Source organism: Periophthalmus magnuspinnatus, chromosome 14 (genome assembly GCF_009829125.3).
Source record: "Periophthalmus magnuspinnatus isolate fPerMag1 chromosome 14, fPerMag1.2.pri, whole genome shotgun sequence".
NCBI lineage: Eukaryota > Metazoa > Chordata > Actinopteri > Gobiiformes > Gobiidae > Periophthalmus > Periophthalmus magnuspinnatus.
The window spans coordinates 30108410-30123875 of NC_047139.1; the positions used below are offsets into that span (position 1 = coordinate 30108410).

The following is a 15466-nucleotide window of genomic DNA, read 5'->3' on the forward strand; positions in this document are numbered from 1 at the left end:
GAAAATGTATTACCAGTATACATTTTCAGTCCCAAAGCTCTTGAATAGCCCTGAATCTGGACTGGCTATAATTGGTGTTCACGTGACATTAGATATACAATGTGTGTGTCTGTCTAGTGTCTTGAGGAGGGGGCTGAAGTCAGCCTCTTCTGTAAATTGTAAAACATAATGCAATCAATTCCATACTAATTTTAAACTTAATACTTAATGATTAGTTCAGTCATCTTAGTGGTATGCTCTTGTCACTCAGACCACACCATGTTATCTTTATTGACAAGTTAACCACAATATACCTAGAGAACGGCTACCTCAAAAACAAAATCTACAGGTCTTTTGAAGCCTGCAGCAAAAGGTTGCTGTCTCTTTGCTGGGCCAAATATAGATTGTAGACAGAGGAGGAAGAGCTTTAGCTGCTTTGATGTTCCTGCATTTGTAAGAGAGAGGGGAGCAGCTGGATGTTTTAGCGCCTGTTTCTGTTTATGACTTTTGGCTCTGACTCATTTGAACTCCAATCTTCTGTTGACCTTCCAAGTCTAACCTCATCCTGTCCGTTCATTTCTGAGTCTTTCCCTCCACCTGGGATTCACCTGCAGCACACTGTTGTGTTATTGACTAGGCAGTGTGAGTCTGTGTAGCTTTAGAGAGTGTAGACCTCAGACAAGGCACTGGCCCTTTCTCGCAATGGTAGACATAGCCCTCAGGCCAGGTGGATGATGACACATTATTGTAGCACGGGAGTGAATACTTCAAGGCAGCATCATTTTGCTTTTTTGAATCTTGAAAATTTCTCCTCCTGATGTCTGCATTCTAGTAAAATATATTCCAATTTTATTTTAAGCCTGTTGAAAAATGAGTGACCAGTATTGCACTCTTGCTGTATTTTGCAGGTAAATGACTCAAAGATGGCAATGCAAAATGTAGAAAAAAGTCTTTGTTTTTGTTTGCAATGATTTTGTGATGTTTTCGGCACACAAATTTTCAGTGAGCACATTGAAATGATGATTACCTTGATTACTTGAGAGCCATTTACGTCTTGTACATCCTTCTTCACCTTTGAACAAACAACCAAGAGACTGACAGATGACTTCTCTCACATTCCTCCAATAAACATGTTAAAGCCAACCACAGCAAAGCCCCTGTTAACCAAACCAAATGCCACGGTTTTCCTATTGATCCAGAACCAAAACAGACACCATTAGAGGCTGGATTTGGTGGAGACTAGAAATCGTTAAGGGCCAGAGCCACCAGGAGCAATAGATCGGTGAGCTTCTGTAAAGTGGGTTAGACGACGATCCCGAGGGTTTAAACTCCCCTTAGTCACAGCTTGTCAACCTTGTTCTCATTATTGAGGTTATGCACAGGGATAGTGCAGGACCAGGTCTATGTAGTGGAGAGTGGAATAGTCGATCCAATTAGCTTGATAAAAGATCCTGTATATTTACTGATATTTCACGTTAGATACTTACAAATTTGTTTATAGTTTTTGCATAGATTTGTTTGGAAGACAGTGTTGTATGTTTTTAAAACCCTTTGTTATCCCTGTGTAATCGATGTCTACGTATTATTACACCATGTTTCATTACACCAAGATATTGACAAGGTGCATTTAATTTCACGGACAATAGTTTAACACCTAAATATTTATTTATGGTGGCCTTAAGTAGTTTTCATAAATTTGCCAATCCTGTGTGCTATATTTCATGCAGTCATTGTGCACTCTTACAGAAATGAATGAGTACTATTAGATTTGAATCATTTTAATTCAAATCTGAATGATGATTAAAATGGCATAGGTTTTGTTAGATGCCCTTCCTGCAGCTCCCACCATTTCTCCAGGTTAGGGACACATACTAAGGTCTTTGGGAGCAAGTACTAGAGAAAGATATAAGCTTGTGCATTTTGTATTTGTATTTACTTGTGGATAGATATAGATAGATAGATAGATAGATAGATAGATAGATAGATAGATAGATAGATAGATAGATAGATAGATAGATAGATAGATAGATAGATCTTAGATAGATAGATAGATCTTATATAGATAGATAGATCTTATCTCAAGATTAATAGAATAAAAAATAGCAAATTAGCCCATACATGGTTTTGTTGCATACATGATTTTGAATGAGCTTGTGGTAGCTGATTTGGCCTGCAGCTCTATTGAGTATTGTACAGAGAGAAATTGCACATGCTGCACCATCACCAGGTCGATGTATTCCCTGTGGTTATGTAGATACAGGCATGACAGCTCTATGATGCATCACACACACTATTCAATATACTATAAAAATGGACAATTCTCCCAGTGGGAATGAAACGATGCTTTGCTGTAAAAGTTAATCAAAAAGTGACTTCTGTCTACTCTACAAGGTCAGGATTGAGGCAGAAGGAAAATGGTATAATTAGGTTGGGTCTGGATCTACATCTTATGGGTAGCAAGTACTTATGTGCATTATTTCACTTTTCTGGTGGAGGGTCCGTCACCAGATCCATGGAAATGTTATTGCTTTACCAGGAAGGAAACACAACATGGCCATAAATGTGTAGGTACAGATCAGTAAAGGTTAGTGCACTTTTAACATCACTTCAACTTTGCAGTGATTTGGGATTACTAAATAAATCAGCTAACTGCATAATATAGAAGAAATTATGGTGTGCACAAAGGAGCCTATTTTTCTGGATTCATAAACCAGTAATACGATAAGACCTCCCAAATTGTTTTGATTCATCCCTCTCACAAATTATCTAATGATCACGACCTTGCACCCAGACTTTCAAGGTCACGTTGAGTCAAACTGGTTAATTGATTTTTATGACCCCTGCACATGTTGTCAGATATGTGTGTACTTATCTAATGTGTGCGGAGGGGGCAGGGGTTATTCTACATGTGACATTGATAGCCATTAAACCAATCTGCCTTTAGCGTGATGGTGACACAAAGGAGGCTGTCATAAGGTGCGACTGAGCCATCAGTATAGCGTAAAACACTTGCTATGGATACCACTGTGATTGACACTGTCCATTACTAGAGGTCTGTAGCTTTAAGCCACACTGACTCTGTGACAAAAACTCAATCTCTAAAACAAACACAGCCTCCATTCCCTCGCCACTTTGGGTGATAATGAAAATCAAATCAATGAAAACAAGTTCAGATGGAGAGATGTGAGGAACAAACTGGGCTGAACAAAATAAAGAAAAAATAAAAAAACATGCATGCAGCGTTGAATGTAGCACTATGGCTATTTCAACTATTATCACACTTCATTTTGAATATATGGAAAAAGATAGATAGGGCTAATGGGTTCCGTGTTCAAATCTGCTCAACTGAAAGACCTCGCACCTTTCATAGTTCATAGTGGGATTGAACTACAGCAAGCAGCAGATTTTCAATGCAGGACAATACAGGATTATGCAAACATGCATGAATCAGTCCTAAGAGAACTTCGAGAAAGGGGGGAGTACACATGGTTAAAAGCCTATAAAAGTTGATTTTAGATAATATGTTCCCTTTTAGCTGGACGCACACTGTAGATCTCCATGTGCAGTTTCAGGCTGCAATCAAAGTCTCTTCTATAGCAGGCAAAGGAAGTGAGAGTTTGATCTTAAGTGCAGAGCTAATTCCACTAGTTGTCATTTCTAAAGAAATAAATTACTCAATCATGTTATTCCATATGAAGTGCCATATGAGCCAACCCTATAGATATAGACAAAGCCAACTAGTGATGATAGTTTGTGAATGAGTGAAAATGAGACAGGAAGTGAGTGAAGCGTTGCTTCCTAAAGCTGGAAACACAGAGAGGCTGCAGAAGAAGAGACTGGTGCCACAGAGCTCCTCATGAGTCACACAAGTGCAATGTGAACAGATGGTTTCTATGACGCACGCGCACACACAAACACACACATGCAGCTACAAACGCACAAAAACCCACAGTGCACTGCAAATTAGATGGGCCAATTAGATATGACTGCTGTCGTTGTGCGGGAGGAGGAAAACCAACATGGCAGAGGCTTACTGGAGAATTAGAGCTGTGACACTGTGGATGAAGAGCGTTTATTAACTGATAAAGGCTGAGAGTGTGGTAAACAGGTACATGTATGTTTGTATTTTGTAGCTAAAAAGATAGGACAGGAACACAAAACGAAACAGGAAAGCTCAAATCTGATAATGCCCAAAGCAGTTTACCTTCTCTTCACATTCAGATACTAATAATAGAAAGAAAACAACAGTGCAAGTCCACTCACACAGAAACTGACAGTGAGATTGAAAAGGTGGAAAATCAAATATTGTATCCAGCCTTAGATTTCATATTGTTACACTGAATAAACCAAATAATGTGCAACTTGTTCCTTAGAGAAACTGTTTTAGTTTAGAAACTGTTTTCTATCCAATTAGATTTTTTTTTTTAGATTTTCTATCTAATTAGAAGTTAATTACACCAAAAAATCAACATGCATTTTGGGTAGCATGAAAAGGCTGGAATCTTTAGTTATAACACGTTTGGTTTTACTTCTATTCAGATATTGTAGAAACATCATATGGAGATGTCTGCTTCTCCAGTGTTAAGCGTGATTGTATTCTGGTGTGGCTTGGTTAAGCTTCACAGAGATTCTGTACATACTATGATACTACTTGAATCCACAGTTCAATTTTAGTCTTGTCTTAGGTAAATTGTGCATTTTATCATTGAATTGGATAACCATTGGCGTGCAAACTATTAGCCTTAAATTCCCATCGCCATTGCACAGAAGTGTAGAATATCGTTGACTAAATATAATTCTTAAAGACGCTGTCACATATGTCTAACAGAACCATCTTGACAATTCTGATTTCAGATTGATGAGGGCCATTTATCTTTGACCTCTGAGGCGTGACAGAGGACAGGAGGCGTGTACCTGCTGCTAACAGCCCAAGTGTTAACATCTAATCTCCATCTTAATACAGAGCGTATATCTACAGTACTGTGAACCTGTATATATGCAGCGTTAACCTTGACTTTGACAAATAGTCCCCAATATGAATGTAATACTCGCTATAAAGACATCATTACTGCATTAAATGTTGTGATATAACAGTTAGCGGTTGTGCAGTAGTGTATATTCCCTAATCAGGCAAAATACTAGTTGCTAATTGTGGTACATATGGTATTGTGTTAATAGACCAAACCAGAATTATTTTAAGGGCCCTTATTACGCTATTTTCTGATCTATGTTATAATGTTGTTTCCTCATCACAAACAGACCTGACGTTTTGTTTTGTTTCATTCACACATGTTTAACACAGAAATCCTGCTTTTTTAGACTTAAAGGTTCTTCTCTTAAATGGAAATCACTCCACCTTGTGATGACATGTGGTAATACAGGAAGTGCTCCACTGTGTTTTTAAACTCCATACACCTTCACTAGAATCATTTGGATGACTTCAGGAATTGACAATCTCTGCTGAACAAATTGTAAAAGGAGCTATTAACATGACATCACAAGGTGGAACAGAGTATTTTAAGCTTTGGAGATATAGACACTAATAATACAGGATTATTCAAACATTTGTGAATGCAACAAAACACAACTCCAGATATGTTTTCATGAGGTGTGTGAAATCAGTGTGGTAATCTCCAAATGTTTTGATTGCCCCTAATGAAAGTGAAAGGAAATAAGATTATTTGAATGTAAACATGCACATTTGCTCTACAAAACCGTGAATCCTGTAGTCTGGTCTGTGCGCTCCATAGTAAAAGTCCCGGGTGGGTTGCTTTTTGAAGAATCAGACTCCTTGTGTGTGACCTGAGCAGAGCCAGCTGTGCTCCTCATGCTGCGGCCCTGTGCGTGAGAGAGCACCTGCCTGTGCTGCTCTTTTAGCACAAACAGATTCTGCTGATTTAGGAGAATGGGACGCACCGGGACACTATATTCCCTTTCATAGAGCCATCTTCCTCTGAGCTAACATGTTTTGTGTTGTCCTACAGGTCCTGCACTATAAAGCAAACTCACAAGTACTTCACAAAAATATCACATTTGAGTATGTAGGAGTTTGACTTTGATAGTACTATGTTTTGTTTTGGGGTTTTTTCATCTTACCAAATGTGAAAATTTGGTCAAAATTGCTTCTGATTTGTTTTCATAAATGAAACTGAAGATTACAGTAATGTTTCATATTGCTTTTTGGTGTTGTTTGAGGTTTTCAATGAAAACATCAGATGGAAATAACATTCTCCATCTTCCATAAAATCTTCCAGCTAAGGCAGTCTTTGCCAAACCTATCTCAAGATGTACAGATGGGGAATGCCCACTGCTCCCAGCATTGAAGGATGGGTCAAATGCAGAGGACAAATGTCCCTAAACTATGAGCACAATAAAGTATACCTTAACCTTAATAACATCAAGATAAGGCATCTGGTTTTATTTTGCAGTATATTGGCCAAATAGACATGGTTTTATGGATTTCAAAATGAAATATTCCCAGCTCAGTTAATAACTTTATTTTGAACTAAATACGCCACCTCTATTTAGTTCTTTACCTGGTGCCCATGTTTCATGTTTTTGTTGTTTCAAATGACTCTTCCCTGCACCATCTACTTTTTTCTTCTTTTGTTTGGCTTCCCGCAGCTAAAGATCCCTCCAATCCTGCTCTGGCATTTATGACAGTTGGCATTTGGTTCATCCTCAACACACATATATATATATTTTTTTCAACTCCTTCGCCCAATTATATGCTGGTATTCAACTCTTGTCTCCTATCTGGTGTCTGTTCACATACGTACTTGACCTATGGCTAATAAGCATGACTTTGCTGACAGTGAATCAATTTGTGTCCACTGCATTCATATGGCGTGTGTTTAATGCTTTTTGAGTTTGTCATGATTAATTAAAAATTGACTTAATTATCTATTGCTTTAAAGGAAAATATGTAAAACAGCGTTGTCCTTGGTGGACTCAAAACCACTGAGACGACAAAGTGTTATTTGCTGACAGGCAGATAGAGGCAGATAGAGGCAGATAGAGGCAGATGCAGTGAAGTATTGTATCTGAAATCACACGCTGAGGCCTAATAAGGGGAGTGTACAGTAAACAGCCTGTATAATCAATGCCTTCAGAGGCTCAGGGGAAACTAATGAAGCTTTGGGAATAGAAAACATGAGATATTTATGCAATTATGGATTCAGTTTTTTTTCAGGTCGTCTCTTGAATTCATGTGTGGGTTATTCATATTTTGTAATGTTAGGGTTGAAAGTTGCAATTTTCTTTTATTGAGCCAAAGAAGTAGGAAGAGACATATGACTCAAGTAAAAGTACTATTCATTTAAGAAACTACTTGGGGAAACTACTAGACCAAAAATGATGATAATGTTTGAAGGATTGGTGCAAGACATAAAAGATCTAATGTTGTCAAATTAATGCCTTGTAGACTTAACCAGACCATAGCGAGCATCAGAAAAAATGTATTGTATTGTATTGTATTGTAAGTATTGTAAAAGCATGTCAACTCATAGTGGCAAGAGTACCCTACCCTTTTACTCCAGTAAGAGGACTGCTGCACTGTTAAATATATTAGTGAAAGTATACTCACATAAATGTACTTGAATAATTGTAACTGATTAGCCTTCTACCTACCGCTGCTCAAAATATATTGCAGCAATGATTATTTTTTGTAATCCCAGTTTATTGCATTAGATCCAATCAGTTCAATCCACTGTATTCTCCAAATCCACGGAGGATTTGGCTCTCAGCAAAGACAACACAGAGTCACTTAACACCGCCATTAGCTTCTCATAGCTACAATTTAATCATCAACCGGCAGCTCTCGACAAACAGCTTAGCATTGCTTCATATCTCTCTGTGCTCAGATACGATGGGAGGTGCAGTGTCTGTATTGATCGAGAACATGAGTAGGATTTATATTGAGGGACAGTGGGTGTGTGACTGTGTAAACTATCTGCCAGTAATTTGATAGATTATTCCTCCACCGTAGACAGATGTTGAAAAGTGTGTTTATGAACAGGATTCTCCCCTTAGTCTGTGTGTGTGTGTGTGGCTTTCAGGGTTAACCAAAGAAAGACTGAGATCAGTGGCGTTGGACCATACGGTTATACCAATTTTTCACTTCACAGAACTTCAAATGTAAAGTGTCATCACAAATAAAAATACTGTTCTACAAAAATGAGGATGTGACTTTAAAAAAATGTATCTTAGATTTTTCCATAAGAGTACTAAGACAATAAAACTGACTAAACAATCAGCACCAAGAAATACAGACTATGAAGGCTCGGTGTAATAATATAATGTGTATGTATTTGTCCAGGTTTGAGCGTGAGTGAGGAGCCCCCTCTCCACAGAGTGACAACTGGACCTCCGTCTGTCCCGGAGCACCAGAGAGGACCTCCCTGTCGCAGCCTGCAGCCGCCCTCCACCCCTGCCCTGCCCCGACGATACCTGCCCGCCCAGCCCCGCAGCTCACCGGGAGGTCAGAGCGTAACTGTAACACTACTGTACTGTATGTCTAAAACAGATTAGGGCTGTAAGATTATGGGGAAAAAATATAATCCTGACAAATTGGAAATCACTATTCAAATGGTTATTCGCTCAGACAGACGGAGGTGCATCAGCTTGTTTAAAATTAAGAGAAGGAAAAGATGTGTTACAGATGTGCCTCGAACCAAAAAGTTGTTATGAACTTCAACAGTAGAAAACTCAAACCTGCGGGCCATAAGAACAACAATTACTACAATTACAATTCCTACAGCGTAATTGTAAATGCAGTTGTTTAGACTTGAATTGACGTTTGATTCATAAACATATCAAATCTGGACATTATGACAGTAGCCACACTAGAGACCCTTAAATTATCAAACGCAATTAAAATAGAAATGATTTACTGTATATTAAAATGATATTTCTTTACCAGAGCTTGATATAAGAAAAATACTTAGACATAGCACTTCTCTTCAGGTAATGAATTGCCTCATACCACAGACTTGTCACGTTTGTGGATAGAAAATGTTTGGAGACAAGTAAAATGAATCGAGTGTGCAGTCGTGTTCAAAAGAAACAACAATGGATTAAACTGTGATCCATGTGTTTGACAAATACTTCTACAAACCACGGATATACATGGACATTCTTCATAATCTTTATTTTGAGATTTTGAGACTTTCACTGCACACATGGGTTGTTTGTATTACTTAAACATTTTGAGCTTTTTGCATTACTTAAACATTTTGACTTAGGTTATTATTTACACATTGTATAAATAATAACCTAAGTCTAAGATAATGCCTGTACCATATCAGAATAATAGTATGTCTCAACAAAAATTGAACCAGAAAGAAATAACTCAGTAAATAACTTTCAGAAATACCAGTGGCACCTAAGCCTTATTTTGAGTATCGCTGGTATAAAGGACATGTACTCGTGAAGGGCTGTTGATAGTGCTTTGGGGAATATTGTGTTAGCCACTAAGCAACTCGTAACTTTTATTATAAAATCAATTGAAAGCTGCAAAAAGAAAATAACTCTTTGCACTGTTATTAATACATTATAGCCTCTTTTACATTCAAGCAGCCCTAAGTCTATGTGTTCCACTATACATAACTGACAGCTTGTACAGTAAAAATACAAGCAACACTTGTACTGGCAGCTCTCACGTTTTAGCCGGCATTGCCTGTAAAGTGCTTGGGGATGTAGCAAACAGCCACAGTGGCAGATGAGGAGGCTCTACACACATTCACTTTCACACATGAGATTTACACCGAACGACTCGTAGTATCACACTTCACTTTGCAGCACGTCCACGCCTTTAAAACGTTAACGCCACTGATGGTATAAGCAGCACATTGTGGGTGCTGTTATCTTCCTGGCTGTAGTAAAAGCTCTCCTGTGTGAATCAAGTTGAGTTAAATATTTTGTTACATAATAGTTTTGAGTCAAATGCATTGACTTATATTTAATAGTTGAAATTAGTCCATGTTGTGGTTAAATTGGTTAAATGAAATAGTGAAAAAAAACCTGTTTATGTTGGGAAAAAAGCTACAGTATATATCAAGACAAGGTTACAGTTCAGTCAGCATTATCTAAAAAATATATCCTTACTGTCAGTGCGGTGGCCTTTCCACATATCTGATCTAACTTGGTCTAGTGGCATCACTTGCTGCATGTCTCCATAGAGCTATGTTTAATGCCAGACTGTGGAACATTCCAGGCAATGCAAAAGACAAAATTGGATGAGCAGCCAACCTTCATTCCTATAACAATTTGTCCAGTTGACAGATTTAAACTTTGTCTTTTGCTATGGGTCAGACCTGGACGACTGAGGGATTACACAGACTTCCAGGCAAAGGCGTAACATTTCCATGGAAACAAGCCAATGGCAGACTCTCCACCAGAAAAGTTCTGCAGTGCACCTTTTAATTACCTACTAAGAACTCAATAAAAGTGATGGCATAGATATATAACTCAAGCCTAACTCCGCAGTGCATTTTGTGGTCGTTTTTCTCCCTAACAACAGTTTCCTAGTGTGACCACATGCTGAGAACGTAGCAGTATTTTCAACAGCTCACGGTGAATTTGGTCTCCTTTGGTTTGAATCCGCTTTATGAGGTCATTTGGGGATTTTGTGTTCAGGATCTAAGACTTCTCTGCTATTAGCTTTAATTATTTTTATTCGCTCTCTTTTTCTAGCTCTTTCTTTTTTCTCTTTCTCTCCATTCTTCACTTTTTTGACAAAGCTGACCCCATATGTCTTATTCACTCTCATCTATTCAACCATAGCATCTTTTGAACATTTCTCCTCTTTGATCTGCTATGTCACAATCCTGAGTTTGCATAATTAATGTGCACTCAAAATTACAAAGAGATTTTTTCAAACATGCAGTGTAATGAGAGAAATACCATTAACAATGTGCTCAATTACTGTGCAAAATGTGTCATGTCACAGGAAGCAGGGTTGGAAGGTGGTTTAGAAGTGCTTCTCTTTTTTACCCATAATCCCATGGGCCATAGTTATAGCACTCAGCAGGCAAAGAGATAGCTGGAGATCAAAGAGCTAAGGGGCAAAAACCTTGGGATAAAGTTAGACGAAGCCGAAATGAAATCTCCCAAATTTAGGTGTCGAAATGTAGTCAAAATTGTCAAATAGGAAAATGCACTTTGAAGTTTGATTGACATGCACCTGTTCATATTCGCTCTGAAGGTTGCAGTTTCATTTCTGAATTTTATGTAAAATTGATTTGATTTTTTGGGTGAAATTTCTTATTTTTGTCGTTAACAGTTGGTCGAAAAGAGTTTCAGAGGAGTTCAGAGGTCACACGCTCGCTGCCGTCTTCTCCAAAGAGACTTGCTGTAGTTCCTCCTAAGCCACAATCTCCAGGTATGTGCTAAATTTACAACAATATAACATGGTCCTTTTGCGATGCAGCAGGTTGAACAAGTTACAAGTCACCAGAAAATCACTGAAAATATACTGTACATGCAAGTTTTGTTGTTTCTCATTTGATTTGCCTGCTCCATATCGTCCCTAGTCAAACAAAAACCTCAGCTGCCCGAGACTATGCCTATATGTCGACATCCTACTCTGCCTCCTAAGCCAGACATGTTCTAATAATAGTCCATATGTTTACAACCTTGTCTGGCCTCACACCCACAAACATTGAGTCATATAGGAAGTTTGCCGTCTGCATATAAATCCATCTAGTGATTTGTACAGACTGGATCAAACTGGATATTTTTCGTTTAGTCACACCATGTACAATTTACCTCGACACGCTGCCAAACTGCTTGGCCCAAACTACACTGACCACTGCAGTCATATCAAACTCCACATGTAGCATTTCAAGTCTCTTTATCACAAAATATACATAGTCAAATATTTTCAGATAGTTACTTTTTCTTTTTTAACCAGATCAAGTTTGAGGACAGAATGTTCAGCTGCTGCCTAATCACTACCCACCCACCAACACGTGCCGTGGTGAAGAGATCATTTATGTTTGTTATATCTGTCAGTGCTATGCTTGATCTTATTTTCTAATGCATTTACAAAGACAGAAGGTTGTTCCTAAATTACACCAGATTAAACTGGGTCTGCTCATCTTTCTTTATACTGGACACGTTGCTCCTCAGGCTAGTCCTTTGTCTTCTCACTCCCACTATTAGCAAAGCACCTTACACTGTTCACCCTTTTGTTTTAAAGCAAAATAGTCTTTGTTATTCTTTGTCTACTCCTACTCAAACATTAAAACATTTCCTGTGTTTGTTTATCAAAATAATGTGTGCAAATGTATTCAGCTTGGGCTTTTCACAGCTAAAATGACAATTCAATAAACCTTTCCTATATTACCCACATCCACAGCATTCGCAATCGCAAATATGATTTCATAGATTCATATTTTTCTTCATTTTGAGGTAACGCCTTGCTCTCATTTGTATTCTGCCTTCCTGCTGTTGCATAAACAATTCAAATACTCACTGCTCTTTCCATAACCTTTCGATAAGTGTCATAGAGAGGTCTAGACTCAAAATCATGCCCAGGAATTAGAATTAGCCTTTTAGCTTCAAATGTTGCACTATGGGTTTTGCTGTTATAGTCAGATAATCGTGTGAAGCAGTACCAGTATCCAAATATGCCTATTTACATACCGACAACATTGAGTACCACGAGTCAAGTCTAGGTTTGCTCTGTTCTTTGAAACCTGTACGTTTATGTCCCAACAACAATTTTTTGCCCCTATCTTATGTGAGCTGTACAGTCCAGCTGCATGTTAAAAGGCATTTCAACACGCATAAGGTTTAATATATAATTTAAGTCCCGTTTCCATAAAGAAAATTTCCCAGACAGTATTAGAATAATGCTATATGTGTTGTTGAATAAGATATCTCAATTCTTAGACAAATCAATTCATTTTTACTTTTGTATTTCACCACTTTGACTTTCAAATGAAGAGTAAAAGCCAGATTCTTATTCCTGTGGTGATCCTATGGTCTTTTGTCTCCAACCCCACACTCCCCCCCTTTATCCTTGGCCCGGCGCTCACCTCCCATCTCATCCCCCACTAAAGCACCTCTCAGTCATTACCTGGGACCCCCCTCACCCCGCGTCCCGGCCCGCAGCCTCCCATCGTCATGGTAACGCTCTACAATGGTCCACTGAGTCTGAGCAATGCAGCATCAGGCAGGTGGAGGTGTCGCAGTGGTTTCTTGTTATTCATCAATTTAAGGCTAGCACTGTAGCCTCTAACCTTCTCTTGTCTTTGTGCAGCGATGATTCCTCCCTCATACATGCTGATGATTTTTCATACATAGGTCATGTGATCGGCATAACAGCAGATTTCGGTCTTCTAGTTTTGGCCTACATGTAAAAAAAAATCTCCCGCATTTGTTCTTTCAAAGGCACACTATTTATCATTCATTAAATCACTGTTGTTCTATTGCTGAGATGTAAGTTGGCACGGCAGGTAAAAAAAAGTGACATAGGTGCACCTTTAAAACAACATTTAAACTAATATAACTGTTGCAACCAAACAAAAATCTATTTCAGATGTGATCATGGACAAGTCAAATTTCCACTCGTATATTACTATTTTGTCCTTGGATCTCTTCAGTCTTTGAATAAATGTGTAGTATGTAAAGCAGTTCAAATAACACAGGCTATAGTGGCTGGGGAGACGAGAATGAAGCACATTAACTCTGTGTTAGTATCCCTTTAAAAGGATTTCATATCTGATCTATGGGGTGCTGTGTCTCTGCATGCTACTTCTACTACATTATATGACAAGGTGACACATGCCGAGGGTAATCTTGTCTGCTATGGCTTAATGGCAGTCCCTGCTAGGACCACCAAACCAGTTACTTTTTGTTTAAATCAAAGCAATTAATTTGAGTTCTTATGCAATGAAATCACATGTTGTTTATTGTCTTTGTTGTGAATGCTGCAGCTCAATCAAATGCCCAGCTGTGATTATGTTGTTCTTGTAGGGGGTCATAATGGTGGAACAGCCTTCTCGGTAAAATGGGTTCAATTAACATAAGATCATTTGTCATGTGAACAAAGTCATTAGCAATAGGTCAAGTCAAATCTCATCTGATTTAATCTCATCAATTCCATTATTAGGGCCAGATATGTCCTACTTAGATTATTAATGGCATATGGGAGTGATATACTGTATAGGTGATGTCAAATGATGTGTGGCTCTGTATGTTTTAGATGGCCACACAGCTCTGTAAACCATAATTTAAATGATGGTTAAAACATTTATGGAAGAAATACCCAATACTTAAAAAAATACATAAATGGGACATAGTTGGACTTTTCCTGAGTACTGTAGTTTTAGACTGGTCTTGATTTCAATTAGAATTAGTATAAGACTACATGGTAATATTGTGCTGAAAAACATCATCATTGTTGTATAAAAAGCAGTATTGTGCCTTTATCTTAGTATCAAAATCCATTTTAGTATTCTGAAACTTGGGCATCAAACCTAACTGCCCAAAACCTCATTGAATCTCATCTGAACTGAAATTATGCTGTGATTACGACTTATGAGAGTATTGTAAATATCGATGTGTGGAAGTCTTCCATAATTTGCTTGTTCCTCCTCCAGTACCAGACCAGCGGCCCTCTGCAGTGGTGCGAGGGTCGGCACCACCTGGATCTCCTCGTCGTGTGGCCCCCCTCAAACCTCAGCCACAGCACCAAGAGGAAACCCTACAGAGAGAGAAGGAGGAGGCCCAACAGAAAGAGAGAGAAAGAGAGGAGGAGGAGAGGCAGAGAAATGAACAAAGAGAAGAGGTAAAGGAAAGTTAACCCATAAGTACCCCTCATACTTACCGTATTTTCCGGACTATAAATCACACTTTTCATAGTTTAGCCAGGGGTACGACTTATACTCAGATGTGACTTTTATTCCACGTATAAGTCATATAAGTCTGAGTATATCATTTCACATCTTTGTTATGGTCACATTGACAACCTGACAACCACATTTTTCTTCATTATTATGCATTTTTTGACTTCCAGAGTGACTTATCGTCCGATATATACGGTAGTACTGTTGGAAAGTTAAGCTTAAAAGGCCTGTATTTGCTATTTTAGGATTTAAAAACAACACATTTGAAATATATATATATATATATATATATATATATATATATATATATATATATATATATATATATATATATATATATATATATATATATATATATATATATATATGTGTGTGTGTGTGTGTATATATATGTGTGTGTGTGTGTGTATATATATATATATATATATATATATATATATATATATATATATATATATATATATATATATATATATATATATATATATATATATATATATATATATATATATATATAAAATGTGTTCCTTAAGCTCAGAGATGCTTAAAAAAATGAATCACACCTTTTCAAATCTTGTGTCAAATCTTATGTACAAACAGTACATTACTGTATTTTTTTCTGTCTTGTTTTCACC

General features: G+C 37.8%; 1 protein-coding gene across 1 annotated transcript in view; it reads left to right on the plus strand.

Annotated features, from left to right (window-relative positions):
* The window catches only part of mtus2a (microtubule associated tumor suppressor candidate 2a), a 49080-nt gene that overhangs the window by 27056 nt on the left and 6558 nt on the right, over positions 1-15466 (plus strand). Inside the window, exons 5-7 of the mRNA XM_033977837.2 lie at positions 8297-8458; positions 11261-11359; positions 14586-14773. Coding sequence (XP_033833728.1) covers positions 8297-8458; positions 11261-11359; positions 14586-14773 — 449 coding nt within the window. The remainder of the gene's footprint in view (positions 1-8296; positions 8459-11260; positions 11360-14585; positions 14774-15466) is intronic.